General features: G+C 50.5%; 1 protein-coding gene across 2 annotated transcripts in view; it reads left to right on the top strand.

The window, feature by feature from the left end:
- Positions 1 to 17,984, top strand: part of BICD2 (BICD cargo adaptor 2) — a 46,344-nt gene that overhangs the window by 23,614 nt on the left and 4,746 nt on the right. For both annotated transcript variants that reach the window (XM_079109435.1, XM_079109434.1), the window contains exons 2-6: positions 6,708 to 6,920; positions 11,799 to 11,951; positions 13,597 to 14,055; positions 14,903 to 15,946; positions 16,515 to 16,666. In XM_079109435.1, coding sequence (XP_078965561.1) covers positions 6,708 to 6,920; positions 11,799 to 11,951; positions 13,597 to 14,055; positions 14,903 to 15,946; positions 16,515 to 16,666 — 2,021 coding nt within the window. The remainder of the gene's footprint in view (positions 1 to 6,707; positions 6,921 to 11,798; positions 11,952 to 13,596; positions 14,056 to 14,902; positions 15,947 to 16,514; positions 16,667 to 17,984) is intronic.

Raw genomic sequence — 17,984 nt, 5'->3', positions numbered from 1 at the left:
TCCAGCCTGTTGGATCTTGCTGAACCTGGGCAGCTTCAGAGCAGTGGGCAGGGTGTGTACCAGCAGCTCATGCCAAGAACTGCATCCACCCATGCAGCCCCTAGGAGACATCACTGAGGCGCTGCCTCCTCACAGCCCAGATGAGCATGGCCCTGTGGTCCAGGAGGGCGAGAGCTTACCCGGGACCTTGTGCCTCTACCACTCAGCTATATTCCCCGCCCTTTTTCTTTTTCATTTGAGACAGGTTCATGCTAAATTGCCCAGACTGGCCTTGAACTTGTGATCCTCCCGCCTTAGCTCGCGTCTCTGTGATTACAGATGTGTGCCACTGCAGCTAGCTCCTTTCTTACTTTTGAGTTTCATTTATTCATTTTCTGACTTTTTGTCTTTTAGCTTTTTATTGAAGAAAAGTATACAGAGCATAAATCAGAACTGGGTTTTATTTGTTATTTTATGTGTATATAAAACATTTAATTTAAAAATATTCACACTATAACACATAAAGTAGCTATTAAAATGTACATAAGTATATTCTATGGCAGCCAAGTGTCTTTTTTTTTTTTTTTAAACTGTAAGTTACACTATGGCTAAGACTTGTGTCTTCACCCTTGAAAAAGCCCACATTGTATCACAGTGATGTGTGGTCAGACTTAACAGCCCCAATTGTTAAACACTTGGATCAAGTCCTAACAAGGTTCATTGCAAAAGGATCCTGTACACTTGTTTATCAATTCTAGTACCTTAATAGCTATCCAACAACTCATTAACATATGGAAACATGCATCCTGAGAAGCAGGAAACAGCATCAATCCTTTCTGCATATTAGCAACTTGTCACTCCTGAGGTCTGTGAACAATCACTTTTAGCATTCATCCTGAGTAAAAGATGGAATGACTTAAATACAAATGCAATATATTACAAGCAATTTCTTACCAAAAAATAAATAAATAAATACCAAAGTATTTTATAGAATTTACTATAAAACTCCATAAAAACTGCCTTCACTTAAGCTCTTTCCCCATCTTTAGTGAACCAACTGGATGTCTTTGGGCATGGCAGTGGCTCTCAGTGTGGGTGGCACACAGACCGGTATCTTCAGATAAACCTGCCAGGTACACTTCACTAGCCTCCTGAAGCATACCTGTGGCTGCATTCTGAAATCTTGTGTGAATCTCTTCATCTGTCTCTGGAAAGGCAACTTCTGAATGAGAAGCTCTGTCTATTCCTGCCGACTGAGAAACTCTTGAAGTGTCATGGTCCTGGGCCTGTAGTGGTGAGATTTCTTCACTTAAGAGTTAGAGGGAATGATTTTCCTGGCAGCTTTGATGTCCAGCTCTTTGGTAGGGGGCAGGTTTCCCACCAGTGGGCTTAGAGGCAGTCTGATTGGTGATTGGTTCAGGCCATTTTCTTTTACCCAACACCAAAACCTTGGAGTGTGCTACACTGTGGCCCAGTGAAGAACTGCAGCCACCAAGCAAGAAAACAGTGCTGCTCCTATGAAGGATCAAACTGTTCAGTGCCCAGAGAAGTATATGTTTCACAAGGTGAATGCACCCAGTAACAAGCCCCAAGACCAAGATCAAGATCAAGATCAAGAATCAAGACCTCATCTCTCCCCAGCTGCCCTCCAGGCACTGACCCTTCCTATCCCAAGGGTTACTTCTAACAGTCTAAGGAAGCTTTACTTATTGGAACTTTAGATAGAAACTTGATGTAGAACTGTGTGTAAAGTACATACAGTTTATACTCGATTTTCTGGCATCTTTCACTTAGTTTCATAGGAAATACATCTCTGTTGTCTGTATAACAATATCCACTTTTCATTTCCACGTAGTGTTCTGTTGTGTTGATACGTCACAATTTATTGATCCTTCTTCTGTTTACAGTACTTGGAAATTTACTGGTATGGGCTTTTGTAAATAATGTTCCTATAAATGTCCTTTTTCTTGTACCCATGCAGGGATCCTCCCTAGTATAGGCCTAGAAGTGGTAGTGCTGGACCTCAGAACAGCACTTTAGCTTTAGTAGGTACTGATTTCCTAAGTGGTTGTACCAGTTGAATTCCCACAATAGATTAGGAGGGGTCTTGGGTTTAGGCAAGATTGTGTCCTAGTGTACCATTGATGCTACCATATATTTGTTGAACAACTGAGGGAAAACAAGTGAATATACATGAGCACCAGCTGCAGAGGACAATTCTGACTGGGGCCAGCTGACCTTTCCTCACAAAACTCATCAGATGCTAGCCTGGGCCTGTGGTACCTGGTCCAGTTTTTTATTTTTATTTTTTTAAATTATTGATGGATCTTTATTTTTATTTATTTTTATATGTGGTGCTGAGACTCGAACCCAGTGCCTCACACATGCTAGGCAAATGCTCTACCATGGAGCTACAACCCAGCCCCATGGACTAGTTTTTTAAAGATGGAAACTGAAATCCTTGATTGGACTAGTTTTTTTTTTTTTTTTCTAAAGTAGGCATTTAGTGTTATAAATATTCTAAGTACTTGCTTATTGACATGCCTAAATTCTCATGTACATTTCATTTTTATTCAGTTAAAAATATTTTCATTTGACAGGTGGGTTACTTAGAAGTGTTATTTAATTGCTAAGTATTTTATAGAAATCTTTTAATATAGATTTTCACTTGTCCCAGCATCATTTGTTAAAAAAAAAACTATTCTCATTTACCATTGAATTATTTTTGTACTCTTGTCAAAAATCAACTGACCATATATTTAGGGGTTTTTTTTTTTTGGATGTTATTCTGTTCTACTGGTCTCTGTGTCTGTTGCAATTCTATTACCGCACTGTTTTAATCACCATAGCTTCATATTATGATATAATATTAGAAATTATGAGCCCTCCCTCCTTTTTACTTTTTCAACATTCTTTTAGCTATTCTAGGACCTTTGCAATTTACATGAGTTTTACATTTAGCCTTTCCATTTCTTCAAAAAATGACTTTGGAATTTTGATAGGCATTGCATTGAATCTGAAGTTAATTTTCTTTTAAAGAGACTTAAATAATGAGAACAAGTCTTTTACACTTACCCACATAGTTAGCCATTGCTGGTGCTTTCCATTCTTCCTTAAAGATTTAGAGTTCCCTCTGGCACCATTTTTCTTCCATGTAAGGAATTTTATTAACATGCCTTGTAATGCAGGTCTGCTGTTGGTAAATTATTTTGGCCTTTGTGCATCTGAAATCTTTCTCTCATCTTCATTTGTGAAGGATTTTCCTGGGTGTAACATTCTTGTCAGTAGTTGCTGTGCTTTTTTCAGATGTTGCCCTTTGTCTGCTGGCTTGTCGTAGAACCGCCATTGTCCTTGTCTTCGTTCCTCTGTAAGGCACATACGTGTTCTCCGTCTGACTTTAGTATTTTTGTTGTCCTGGCTTTAAACGATTTTATGTCTTGCCTTGGTGTAATTGTCTTCATGTTGTGCTTGGGGTTGACAAGCTGCTGGTATTTATGGGTTTATAATTTTCACCAAATTTTGGAAAATTTTTAGCTTTTTTTGTTTTTGTTTTTGTCATATTTGTCTTCTAGTATTTTCTCTATTGTCCCCTTTTCTTCCCCTGTGGATCTCCAGTTACCCATGCATTGGGCCCCTTGAAGTTGTCCCATACTTGACTGGTGCGCAGTTTTGTTGGGTTTCGTTTGGGCAGTTTGCTAGGTTCAGAGTTAATCTTCTGCACAGTGTGTCAGCTTTGAATCACTACTTTCTACTTCCAGAAGGTCTGTCTGGTTCATTTGAATCTTTTGTCCTGCTTAGCATGCCCAATCTCCCCGTTGCTCTTGACTTGGGAGGTTTTGTTCTGGTACCTTACTGCTCAGCCCATCTGCTCCTTCCATGGCCACGTCAAGGCTGAGTGCAGTTCATTGGTGTTTTCTCCTGAGCTTGGTTTGCTGTGGATCTCACCCATTGGTGATGAATGCTTTTGTTTCCCATGAGTGTTCTTCAGTGTTGTTCTATGATGTAGTAGCTTAGAAACATTGATTCTTTCAGGGTTTGTCTTTATTTATTATTTATTATTGTTGTTGTTAATATTATTATTTGCATTACTGGGACTTGAACCCAGGGGCTCTCTACCACTGAGCTACATCCCTAGCCCTTTTTATTTTCTATTTTATGACAGGGTCTTGATAAGTTGCCCAGGCTGGCTTTGAAAGTGGTGATCCTCCTGCCTCAGCCTCCTGAGTTACTGGGATTACAGGTGTGTGAGCCTGGCCCTGGGTTTATCTTAGCTTTGCTGTGCCATACCAGAGCGGCGTTTAATTCTGACTGATTTTTGCCAGTCCTTGGAGGGCTCGCTCTGGCTGGTGGGAGCCAGCTCTGTTTTCAGACTTTGTGAGTGGTGGGGATTGTTCCCTCTGGCCCCTGGTGTCCTTTCGCCTGGCTTCCTCAGCCTGCACCAACCATCCATCTGACCTCAGATCTGCCTGCCTTCTCTGCCCTGCTTGCTGTCTTCCAGCTCCTTGCAGCTCCTCCCACTCCACAGGGTCTGCCGCCACTCCTCCTCCCACCCCCAGGCAAGTTTTCTGTACCGTGACCCGGAAGTTTCTCCTGTGGGATGAGGACTGTTATGTAGCTCCTCTCATCCTATCTCACTCATTACCTGGTGCCAGTGGCCTAGTAAAACCACTACTTACTATTCATTCATATTATTCCCTTCACTTTCAGTTTTTTTAAGTTTTTCGCACAGGAAGTAGTTTTATTCCCTGTGGCCATCTTCTCTGAACTAGAGGTATAGAGGTAGAAGGCTCCAATATATCGTGTATGAAAAGCCTCCTAGGGGACCTGAAGGCTCCAGGCTGGGAGCTTGGATGGAAAAGGAGATTCCAGGTCCAGGTCAGCAAGTCTGGACTTGAATGATGTGTCACAGTTTATCCGCTGCACCTCAAGAAAGCCTCTGAGATGTCCGCATCTCCAGTTTCAAGTTTGTGGATTTGTCCTGAGCAGTTCTGGTGCTGCACTCTAGTCCATGCAAGTCTGACCCTACTGGCCTGCAGCCTACAGCTAGCCCTCACCTAATGAGGGACTTAGGGCAGATACTGTCTCTCAGGCCAGAGCCCAGGTTGGGGCCGGTTCCATGTCTAGCTTCCCTTCATATGTCCTGCATATGGCAGCCAGCTTGGGTCTAGTACTATGCAAATGTAGCAGTTTGTCATTTGGGCCTTCTCTGGGACCAGGATGAAGGAGAACAGAACAGAAATCATAAGGACGAGCTGCTTTGGGTTGAAGCACAAAGCATTTGCTGGACTGGGAGCAGGTGAGCAAAACTCTGCCCACTTGAGAGAGGATGGATGATGTGAATGTCCACAGATCCGCTGTAGAGTGTCACAGTGTGAGCCCCAGGCCCCCACAGGCAGGCCTGGTGCCATCCCTGGTCATTCTCCAGGCCCATTGTCCTCGTGGCTCATTCCAGTGCTTCCCTGCAACGTGGGACACAGCACATGGCTCTGCTCCCATGTGTGCTCTTGCGGACAGGGTCCTCTGTCCTTGTGGTACCCTGAGCTGGGCCTGTCTTCCCTCTCTCCTTGGCTCTGTGCTGGGCGCCGCAGAACCTGATGCTCAGACCAGAACTTTACGCTGGTCCCTTGTGCGGAGGGAAGTGGGTTGCTCTCTGTATTTCGATGAGTTGATGTTAGATATCACCCAGCTCAGGAGCATCCTTGTACAACATGACTTTGCACATTTTCCCAGTTGTTTTCTTGGACTGAATTCCTATACTTAATGTTAAGTAGTAAATGAAGAAAATGTTCTTTTTTAAGACCAAAAAAAGTCATCCACATTCTTACTCCACTGTAGTAGCCCTTCTCTTGATTTTGTTTCCTGCTGTGAGCCTGGTGTCTTGTAAAGAGAGGAAGGAGCAGGGAGGACATCTGCTGAAAGCCTGGGCCCTCCCAGGGGCACATAATGGGAAACCAGGGCAGCCAGGGTCCTTAGGATGGGTGTGGGCACAGCACAGCTGCTGACCTCAGGGCATGGGCAGATCTAAGTGTCCCAGGTTAGGCCAGCACCCATTGTTGGTCATTCTTACTTGTAGGGTCTTCTCCCTGAGCCCCAGAGCCCCTCTGTCTGGGATATACTTGTACTCTTCACCTCTGGGTCTGCACACACTGTGCTGGGCTCTCGGTCTGGTTTTTACCCCATTGCTGTCCTTGGGTTCTGGGACTCTTGACTGCCCAGCTCAGGTTTCTCCCAGAACAGGTGAAGGGATGGGTCAGCATCAAGCAGCTGAATGGAAGACTCCCCACCTCTTGCGTGTGGTGGCAGTGCACTCCCTGACCTTTGTTTTCCCATTGGGAGTGGGAAGGGAGTCGGGGCTGTGTGGATAGCTCTGGGGTTGTTCCCCATCGGATCAGACAGGTCTGTGGTGTCTGAAGACTCCTGATGGTTCTCAGGATCTTCTGAGTCAGCCCCAAGAATAAGACCTGGCACTTCGTCCTACTCAGAGGGATCCTGCCACACTTGTCCATGAGGTCCTGTCCTCAGCATCCTGTTCCCATACACACTAGATTTTATTATGGTGAGGCGGGCTCACTTCATACGCAGCTCAGTCGTGTTTATGCACATGCTCTGCACAGCACCTCCCAGACTGAGCCCCTCACCCTACCCTGCTCTCCTGCAGTGAGACCTCTCCTTTGCTCTGACAGGGTCCTGGGACAGCAGTGTCATAAGTGTCTTGTCTCCTGATACAGGCATTTGGACAGGCGCACACAAACCACAAGAAGGTGGCTGCAGATGGTGAGAGCCGGGAAGAGAGCCTGATCCAGGAGTCGGCCTCCAAGGAGCAGTACTATGTGCGGAAGGTCCTGGAGCTGCAGACTGAGCTGAAGCAGCTGCGCAATGTCCTCACCAACACGCAGTCAGAGAATGAGCGCCTCACATCAGTGGCCCAGGAGCTGAAGGAGGTTTGCTGGTTGGGGGAGTAGTGTCTGTCACTTGTGATAGTGGCACTGCATGGCAGATGTGCCTGTACCCTGTGCCTTGGGGCTGTACTGGCTTTTGTGACTTCATCCAGGTTCCACCTTGTTCCTCTGGTCTTGTTCTCCACAGCTCAGAGGTGAACGCATGAGCACTTAAGTGTCTGGGTTGCCCCCACCTTGCTGGTGAAACAGGTACCCTGAGCTGGCCCAGACCAGAGAGGTGATTGGCCTTTTGTGGGGCCCAGGCCTGGTGCCCACAGTATGCTCCATCAGTGGACACTTTCTTGCCTGGGGAAGATTTTTTTCTTCAGGACTTTGACCACACCTGGCAGGTGGGACTGCACCAGAGGAGGAGGGTATCAAGGGTATCAAGTCCTGCAGGCTGAGGACCAACTTGTGGTCTGCTGACCCTAAGGATAAAGATGGAACTGAGAGCCTGGGAGAGACCTGGCAGTGGTGAGGGGCAGTGCCTCTGAGGAAGGGTGAGTCCCTATCACCAAGGCAAGGTGGCTCTGCCACCAGGAACAGCAGGCCGACCCAGAAGTTTCCACATGAGCTGCAATACTGGTTGTGGCCTTAGTTTTTAGCCTCTAGGTCCCCATGAAGAGAGAGGCTGATGATAGCTGTACCCCTCACTGAGTCTCAAGGTCGGGACAAAGCCTTGTATTCAGCTTTAGCCTCAGTTTCCCATAGTTTCTAAAGCCCCTCATAGGGGACACCTGTTTTAGCCAAGAGAGCCCACCCTGGGCCTGCCCTGAGAAGTCAGGAGAGCATGGGATACCAGGGTGTGCAGTGGCCAGGGCCCTGTAGGCAGCTGTTGGCCCAGCATCCAGGAACCTGGGCCAGTGAGCTCTGGGGGCCTGGGGAGGATCTGGACCTGGGGCTCAGCCCTCAGATTCTAGAGCCACTGTAGTGACCTCCCCCGTAAGTATTGCTCTAGTGAGAGTGGGAGGAGAAGACATCACTGATCCCTGTCTGCCCCTGTGGCCATCCCTTTGTCTGGCTCCTCTTGTCCTGAAAAGCCATTGCAGGAGTGGGCAGGGGCTCTCTCCAGCCCTGCACATTCCACCTCTTTCCTTGGCAGCTGAGAGGGCTGGGTGACCCCTGCTGGGCTGGAAATGAGTTCAGTGAGTTAAAGACAGGGAGCCGGTAGGGAAATTCCTGCTGTTCCTGTTTGTGGTTCAGGAGGAAATCCTGAGTCTCCCTGGGTACCCCTGTCCTCCTTTCTTACTTGAGGGCCCACCTCTGTCTTTGGTCCTTGTGCCTTTGGCACCTGTCCTTGGGTCTTGGCCTCCCACGTACCTGACTGAGAAGCCACCCCCCTTCACTTTGCCATTCTTTAGCTCCTGTCTCTCTGCTGCCTTTGCATCCTGATCTGAGCCACACTGAACTCCTCTATGGCCACTGAAATGTCTATCCTCTCTTGCTGCCTAAGACTCGAACCTTCATGGGTTGGAGAGGGCACTTGTGTCTTCCACCTGCTGGTCTTGCTGGCCCTCAGCATGCCCTTTGGCCCACTTCCCTTGCCCCCAACAAGTCCTCCGATTTTCCTCTCCAGTGACTACTGATTAGGTGTCTGTCCCCCTCCATACCCCAGCACCCTGTGAGAACACATGAAACTTTATGGTACCAAACATACTTAAACCTGTGTCAGATGGTTCTGACCCTTCAGACCTGGTCATCCTGGTGACCCTTTCAGTGTCATGTCACACAAGAGGATACTGAGGCTGGTGGAATGGCTCTGGGGATCTGTCCCCTGGTGTCGATGCTATGTGGGACACCTGAGGTGGTCTGCTTTCTGGGGGGTCATGGGAGGTTATGAGCCCCTGGTAGGTGGGTGAGCATCTTAGGAATAGTCTGGACAGAATTGAGAGGGACATGGCCTTGTTTCCTAGGTGGAAAACCAGAGGTCAGAGAACTTCAGGCAGGCAGGCAGAGCAGGGCCCTGTACTCACACTAAGGCCCAGCAGGGTGCAGGGGCTGTCTTATGCCATTAGGGCAGAGACAGTGTCCTGGGTGGATGGGGTTGGAGTCTCTGGGGATCCAGCAGGGAGGGTAGCCAACACCCCTGCACACTGGTCCCTTCTTGCTGGGAGCTCCCAAGGAAGGGGTAGCTGGAATAGAACCCTGCTGGTTGGGTCTGTGCCCGTGCCCCCTGCCCCAATCAGGCAGCTCTTCACAGAGCAGAGCTTGTCCTCTATAGCATCTCTGTTGTGCTGACATCATACAGGCTCACCCAGCAGAAGCTGCTTACCTGAGGGGAAGCTAGGCCTCTGTAGCCAGTCAGAGCCTGCTTGAGCTCTCTGCAGTTGGGTGTGTGCTGGGTGGCGGTGCCAGGCCAGCTAAATCTTGCTGCCCATGCTGGTGTGTCAGGAGTGGAAGCATGGTTGCCACAGAAAGAAAATGCAGGTGTTGGGTACCTTCACCTGCCGTGTTGGTATTGCCAGGCCAGTGTGTGACTTGCACATGCCTCTCTGTTCTTATGTCTTACCACAGGGCCACCTACCCACAGGCCTGCATGGGCCCAGACACTCTTTACCAGCAGGAGGCTCTGTCATGGCGGACACTCTGGATTCCTGGCCTGGTGATGGTACAAGGACAGAACTTCTAGCATTTTGTGCCATGGCCAGGCTGGCGGGGGGTGCTAAGGACTTGTGCAGATGGCACAGGGAGGGCCACAGTAGTGCAGTGCTCCCTGTCTCTGGGGGTCCCTAGTGGTACCAGGCTTCCAGCCTGGCCTCTGCTACCGTCTTCAGGCAGGTCTCCATCTTTCTCCTCTCTGAAAACACCTCCAGCACTTCTCATTGCCTGGAGGACCTCCTAGGTCTGCCAGTTTTGATGCCCAGACTTTTCCCTCAGCTTCCATTCCACCTGAGCAGCCAGCTGGTGTCCACCTAGAGTCATGCAGCACCTGTCTGCACACTGCTGCGTGCCACGTGCTTCAGCAAAGAAAGGGCAGGATCAGGGAGCATTTCTGGCAGAAGTGCCTGAGCCCCCATGGAGCATGAAGAGCCTGGATGCCTTGGTGCATGGCACCTGCAGGCTGTCGAGAGGGGCTTGCAGTCCTTCCTGGGGCTGTGCTGGGGCTGTTTTCTCTCCCTGTAGCCCAGGACGTGCCTCCCTCGCCATCTCCTACCACATGAGGTTTTTGTGAGGCTGTGGTCTTCTCTTCCTCTCTGTGTGGTATCCCTTTTTTCTGGTGTTGACTCTGTGGCCGCCTTGGGTTACCTCGTGAGAGGACTGTGTCTCTTTGCCATAAATTGTAAATACGATCTTTGTTTCAGGTGGTAAGTGTTTGTCAGTGGGTCTTATATCCTGCCTCTCCCCCTTCTGTGGCTTTCCTTGTTTCTTTTCTTATGCATGGTCCCATGTCATTTTATTGACCCAGCACTGCTGTTTTGTGTGTACCTGCATGGCATCTTGGAGTCTTGTCAGTAAGGCATGAGCCTTTCAGACGAATGCATGATGAAGTGACCAGGAGCAAATCCCACATAAACTATGAGGGGGCAGTGCTAATGAGGACAGAACTATGGGTCAAGGGTGGGAACAGGGCTTCAGGGCATTGTCAGCGTGGAGAGGCCACCTGGGCCGTAGGAACAGAGGACAGGGAGGGGATGGGGGCTTGTCTAGGGGCTACTTTTGCACCCAGGGAACACTGGCAGTGTTTTGAATCATCTTCAGATAATACAAGGCAGGAGGGGCTGCATGTGGTGGGCAGGGGTCAGGGAGCTGCTGAGCATTCTATCGTGTACGGGATAACCCCCATCGCAAACACCAGCCTGGCCCCAGATGTCTCCAGGGCTGAAACCAAGGTGTATGGTCCTACGCATGTGGCACGGGCATCAGCAAATTAAGACTTCCTGCAGTCTGGATTGTGTCGTGTTTACCCTGGCTCTGCCATAGCCTCTCCCTTTCTGACTCCTCGCAAGTGACTTGGAGGCCAGAGCTTTGTTGAGATAATTCACATCCCATGCAATTTATCCACTTCAAGTATTTCAGGAGCTTTGGTAAATATTTATAGATGTGCACCATTCCATAGTTGTTTATTTCTTTATTTTTGTGTGGTACTGGGGATTGAACCTAGAGCCTTGGACATGCTAGGGAAGCCCTATACCACTAAGCTATACCCCCAGCCCTTAAAGTCAAACTTACCCCAAAAACAAACCCCATTCACAGTCAGTCCCATCCCCCCTCTAGCCCCTGGCACCCACTAATCCACTTTGTGTCTCTATGGATTTGCCTATTCTGGACATTTCACATAGAATGCGTGACCTCTCGTGACTGGCTTCTTTCACTCCACAGAATGTCTTCAGGGTTCATTCATGTTGTAGCAAGTGTCAAGACGTCAGTCCTTACTTTGGCTGAATACCATTCCATTATATGGATAGAACCACATTTTGTTTACTCATTCACCCGTTGATGGATGTTTGGATTACTTCCACCTTTTGACTGGGAACATTTATGTACAGGATTCTGTGTGGATGTGTGTTCCTTTCTCTAGTTTAGTGTTTGAGCAGACTTTTGCCATAGTGTCACCCCATTAACCAGCCTACCAACAAGGTAACCCCATCTTACAGAGGGAAAGCTAAGACTCAGCAGGCTGAGTCACTTGCCAGGGGTTCCACAGCTGAAAAGGGCTGAGGGGACCTGACTCAGGACCTTGTGCTCTTCCCTACACACCATACTGCTTCTCTCTAGGTGGTCACACTGGTGCCCAAGGGACTGGATCCTGAGTCCTGGTTGTGTGGTATTCCATAGTGTGTCTGGCTACTCTGAACCCCTTTGTGCCACTTAGAGGCACAGAATGGGGTGGCTGGCTGGCTATAGAGATCAGTCATACCCACATTTTTACTACCCTGGCAGATCAACCAGAATGTGGAGATCCAGCGCAGCCGCCTGCGAGATGACATCAAGGAATACAAGTTCCGGGAGGCCCGCCTGCTACAGGACTATTCTGAGCTGGAGGAAGAGAACATCAGCCTGCAGAAGCAAGTGTCTGTGCTCAGACAGAATCAGGCGAGTCTGTGGATGTGTTGGGCACACGTGTCTGCTGGGTGTCAGCCCTCTCACCACCCCTTTCTTCTGTCTCCCTGTCTCATTACACACACCTGAGGCAGGGGATGCAGCCAAAGGCGCCTAGACTCTCTGAGACCACGAAACAAAGCCTGTGGCTGCAGTGTATACTGACCATTGGCCAGGCTGAGGTGTGGGGAGGGACCGAAGAAGTGATAGAGTGGTGGCAGCAGAACCCCTCTCGGCTCTGTCCTCTCTCAGGTGCTGACCCGATGCCTGAATTGTTGCCATGCCTCCACCTGCAGCAGGGCTGAGGAAAGCCCCGTCTATGATGAGACAAGGTGCCCAAACTCTAGGGACCACTCAAGGCTTGAATGTGCTCCCCCCTCCAAGAGCCGCAGCCCTGGAGGGAACTTTTGCTCAGGAAATTCTGACCCTTGCCGCACAGTGCATGCCAGGGACTGCTGTCCTCGGAACTCCTCTGCCATCTAGAGCCTCTCAGAGCAGAAAGCGTTCCTGTCAGGGAGCCCAGTGTTCGTATCCTGCTGAGGAAGCCTGTGTGTTTACAGAAGCAAGTGGGGGCAGGTCATGCTCCCCAGGAACCAGCTCAGCCTAGCCTTGCAGTGACAGCTCATGCCTTTGTGTGGTAATAGCAGCTGTCTGCATGTAGGTGTCCTTTGGTCCTTGGTATTACCGTCTGTAGAAACCAGCCCATAGCATACAAGGAGAGAAGTAGAGACTTGGGGAGACCCTGCCTTTGATGGAGTCACCCCAGCTTTCCTCACCCCCAGTTTTTGGCACCAAGATTCAAATCTCTACCTCTTGCGAGCACACCTAGGATGTGGGGCCAGGTGTCCTGTCCAAAACCCATGGATTCATTCAGTGCTTCATTTTATTGGGTTTGATTTTTGTTTTTTGTTTTTTTTTTTTTTTTTTTTTTTTGGGGGGGGGTGTTTGTTTTTGCAGAGATGTTTTAGAATAAGACATGTTTTTTTTAAAAAATTGCCTAAAAGCCCTGACTCCTCAAATCAAGCATCTGTTTCTGTCCTCTTTTCTTGTCCATCTGCAAATACATTTTCAAATCAGTGAGACTGATTTTGCTTTCCCACCTTCTAGTTCCTTGAGGTCTGCAGTTCTGAGGGTTTGGTGCTGAGACATTCTCCTTCAGGGGAACTTTAGTTCCTTTATTGTGAAATAATAGTCATAGCACCATAGAAGTATGTATTTTATGTGCCTTAAGATTCTTGGTTGGCTATTCATGTTAACTAAGTAAATTTTGTAGAATTTTAATCAACCCACACCTGGTGATATTTTTAAGAAACCTCAGAAATATGGCAGCATAGATGTGTGATCTCAGGGCCACAGCATGGCAGGCTGCCTGGGTTGGGCATTGGTGTTGCTCACCCTCATGGGCACACTGGTCCAAGTGGTAGGCTGCATGTTTCTGTGCATTTGCATCTAATGCCCTGGAATGTTCTTGGCATCTACATCCCGTGATGGAGGAAATGTCTTTGGCCTTTGCCTCCTCTGCAGGGTGGCGCTTCACCATGAGGATCACCTCACATTTTGTGGTACATTCTACTAATTTGTCAGACCTAACAGAATCTCTATGTCACCTTGATGTGGGAGTATTAATGCTCTTTCCCAGGTGGAGTTTGAGGGCCTCAAGCATGAGATCAAGCGCCTGGAGGAGGAGACCGAGTACCTCAACAGCCAGCTGGAAGACGCCATTCGACTCAAGGAGATTTCTGAACGGCAGCTGGAGGAAGCGCTAGAGACGCTGAAGACAGAGCGGGAGCAGAAGAACAGCCTGCGCAAGGAGCTGTCTCACTACATGAGCATCAACGACTCCTTCTACACAAGCCACCTGCAGGTCTCCCTGGATGGCCTCAAGTTCAGTGATGACACTGCTGCTGAGCCCAACAATGACGCTGAGGCCCTAGTCAATGGCTTTGAGCACGGTGGCCTGGCCAAGCCGTCGCTGGACAACAAGACATCCACACCCAGGAAGGATGGGCTGGCACCACCCTCCCCCAGCCTTGTCTCTGACCTGCTCAGCGAGCTTCACATCTCGGAGATCCAGAAGCTGAAGCAGCAGCTGGTGCAGGTGAGCGGGCAGGTTCCCACTGCGACTCCTGCTCCCCCTCTGCAGTGCTGGCAGATCTGCACACACCACCGGAATAGGGCTTTCCTGGTACTTCACCAGTGTTAATTTATGGCCATTGATTTTAAATCTTGTCATTAGCATAATTGAAGCTCTAGTAGTGCAGAGTAGAGTCCCAGTGAAGGGGGTTCCTGATCACTGGGTGAGATTTGATACCCTTTGCCCTTATTGTTCCTCAGTACCTGCATAGCATCCAGGTGAAGTGACATGATGCTGACTGGTACTAGATGCCCCCTCACTCCACAAGGCCACAGCCAGAGTGACAGCAGGGCCATGTGGGGCTCATCTCTCTTTTTTTTTTTTTCGGTGGTACCGGGGATCAAACCCAGGGCCTTGTGCTTGCAAGGCAAGCACTCTACCAACTGAGCTATCTCCCCAGCCTAGGGGCTCATCTCTTAGGAGATTGCTTTGATGCAGCAAATAATCAAGTGCTTTCCCTGGTGTGGGGAAGGAGCGTTGGCAGAGCCCCCCTCCTTCAGAGCAGAGAGCTGGGGCAGTGAGGGTCCCCATCAACCTGCCCTGCCAATCTGCTGCTCTGCATTCTGAGCCCAGCTCCCCTTCAGCAGGGTTGGAGAGCGCCCTCATGGGTGACCACCACTGCTGGGGGTGGGAGCATTCTGAGGGTCTACTTTGAATTCTGTCCACTCTACACCCTGCGTGTTGCTGAAGTCATGGTCAGGGAACCCACAGAACCCATGTTCTGCCCTGGCTAGACTAGGATGTGTTGCTGGGCCATCCTGGAAGTCCCCAAGCCTGCTCACAAGCTTTCCTGCTGCTTGTGCCTTTGCAGATGGAGCGGGAAAAGGTGGGCCTGCTGGCAACGCTGCAGGACACGCAGAAGCAGCTGGAGCAAGCACGGGGAGCCCTGTCGGAGCAGCATGAGAAGGTGAGCCGCCTCACGGAGAACGTGAGTGCCCTGCGGCGCCTGCAGGCCAGCAAGGAGCGGCAGACAGCCCTGGACAATGAGAAGGACCGGGACAGCCATGAGGACGGTGACTACTATGAAGTAGATATCAATGGGCCCGAGATCCTGGCCTGCAAGTACCATGTGGCTGTGGCTGAGGCTGGGGAGCTCCGCGAGCAGCTGAAGGCACTGCGCAGCACACACGAGGCCTCGGAGGCACAACACGCGGAGGAGAAAGGCCGCTATGAGGCTGAGGGCCAGGCGCTCACTGAGAAGGTCTCCCTGCTGGAGAAGGCCAGCCGCCAGGATCGGGAGCTGCTGGCCCAGCTGGAGAAGGAGCTGAAGAAGGTGAGCGATGTGGCTGGTGAGACACAGGGCAGCCTGAGCGTGGCCCAGGATGAGCTGGTCACCTTCAGCGAGGAGCTGGCCAATCTCTACCACCATGTGTGCATGTGCAACAATGAGACGCCCAACCGAGTCATGCTGGACTACTACCGCGAGGGCCAGGGTGGGGCCGGCCGCACCAGCCCTGGGGGCCGCACCAGTCCTGAGGGCCGCGGGCGCCGCTCACCCATCCTCCTGCCTAAGGGGCTGCTGGCCACAGAGGTGGGTCGAGCAGATAGTACAGCTGGGGACAGCATCCCCTCTCCCAGCTCTTCACTGCCATCACCCCTGAGTGATCCCCGCCGGGAGCCCATGAACATCTACAACCTGATTGCGATCATCCGAGACCAGATCAAGCACCTGCAGGCTGCCGTGGACCGCACAACGGAGCTGTCCCGGCAGCGCATCGCCTCGCAGGAGCTGGGCCCTGCTGTGGACAAGGACAAGGAGGCACTCATGGAGGAGATCCTCAAGCTGAAGTCACTTCTCAGCACCAAGCGGGAGCAGATCACCACACTGCGCACTGTGCTCAAGGCTAACAAGCAGGTGAGACGGCCAGGCAGACTCACTGACCTGGTGGACATTTCTTACCCTGGTCTCCATCCTCCATCTGCTGCAGGGCCTCTCAGGCCTTTCCACAAGATAGGACCGGCTGTGTCAGTTTAGACTCTGCCCTCTGCTTGCCAGTGGCTCCCAGCTAGGGGTGGAATGGGCAGGCATACCTGAGGGTCCCTTCAACCAGAGCAGCTTGGCTAGGAAGAACTGCTGCTGACCACCTTACCCTGGTTCCTGAGTGGGGAGTAAAAATGTGGGAACCACAGCCTGAATGCCCTGAAGAGAGCCATGTGGACTTTGTGGGGTCCTGAGGGCAGATTGGGAGTGCACAGTTCTTCCTGTCCTGACCAGGATAGTGAGTGGACCTCACTGAGAAAAACTGAAATGAGGCATGGCTGCCAGAGCTTGTCCCCAGGGGTACAAGGAGGGCGGTGTCTCCCAGAGTGTTCTTTGTGGGTGCCAGCACACCTTAGACCAGGGTGCCCGCTGTGACCCTAGAGCATCTCTAGGACAACCTCACACCCTTCACCTGCTCGCCCTGCACCTGTCTGTCCCTTAGACGGCTGAAGTGGCCCTTGCCAACCTGAAGAGCAAGTATGAGAACGAGAAGGCCATGGTGACTGAGACCATGATGAAGCTGCGTAATGAGCTCAAGGCCCTCAAGGAAGATGCTGCCACTTTCTCCTCACTGCGAGCCATGTTTGCCACCAGGTAATGCAGCACCCACAGCCCTTCCTTTTTTCAGCCTCTACCTACCTGTGACCACATGACCCTGACCCACAGCCCCTGATCCACTTGCCTGAGGCCCACAGCCCTGCTGGCCTGGCAGTGCCTGTGTCCAGCACTTCAGGGGCCAGTACAACTCAAGGTTTGGGAAGGATGGCCCCAGTCCATCCCTGGCTCACGGTTCAAGTTGGTGAAAAGGGGTGAGGAGATACAAGGACCATGCAGCTTCAAGTGTCCCTAGCTGACTGTGCCTTGGTTTCCCAAGCGTCACATGGGCAGGGTCCCAGGTGTGGAACATGCCTGGTGGGCACCATGTCCTGATGTGCATTGAGGGTGTGCAGTCCTTCCTGTTCTTGTCACTACCTGGCTTGGCCCCCGTGGCCTAGTTCTCGGGGCTATTTCTTATTTTGCTGTTAGTGAAAACCTGGCAGGTTCAGTTAGTTTTGCTTTGATATAAGGAGACTCAGAAGCAAAGGGGCCAAGAGGACTGAGCTTGTGGTGAACAGGATCCAACAGTAATAAGTGCTGATTCAGGTCCAGTGGATGACAAGTCCTGAATTTGGCCATAAGGCTCTTAAGAGTTCAAATTTGTGATTTATAGATTCCCCTACCCTGCCTATGAGGGAGGGGCCTGGGAAAGAAATAACTTCCTTTTCTCTCCTGTTGGAGGCTCTTTGTGAGGGATCCTGGGGTAGACCGAGTACCACTCTGTGTTTACATCTCTCCCAGGCTGGGGAAGATTAGACCCCAAGATTGGAAAACAGGGCGCCTGCCTTTTACCATCCAAAGGCAGACAGCACCACCTGCTGGTAGGTGTTGGGATGGCACTGTGGGAACTGTCTCCACCTTCCAGCAGAACAGAACCTGGTCAACCCAGCCATTTCCTATGATGGATGAGAAAGTGGAGACTCTGAGGTCACCAGGATGGGAGCTAGGCCAGGAACTGCTTCCTGCGCCCCAGTCCAGCTACTCTGTTTCTCAGACTTCCATGGGTAGGCCCTGCCAGCGCAGGCAGAGACAAGAAGAGTTCCAGGGTTTCTCTAGAAGTTTCTCGTCCTCCGGGGGTATAGGGAAGTTCTTGGGGGAAAGGTCCCATGACTCCTTGGCATATGGCCTGTAGACCTTAGCTTTTAAACTTGTTTTATTTAAAGATCTGACTTCAGATGGACCTAGAGTTCTAAACCTGTGAGGAAGACGGTGCAGGGTATGTTCCTGAGAGGATACTGTTAAGGGGTGGTTCACAGTAGGCGGGCACCCACAAGGCAGGGCTGTGGGATGGGCACAGAGGGGCTATGCTCAGTGC

The sequence above is a fragment of the Sciurus vulgaris genome, assembly GCF_902686455.1.
Source record: "Sciurus vulgaris genome assembly, chromosome: 13".
Taxonomy (NCBI): Eukaryota; Metazoa; Chordata; class Mammalia; order Rodentia; family Sciuridae; genus Sciurus; species Sciurus vulgaris.
The sequence above is the reverse complement of the archived record's forward strand: the minus strand, read 5'-3'. Positions and strand labels throughout refer to the sequence as shown.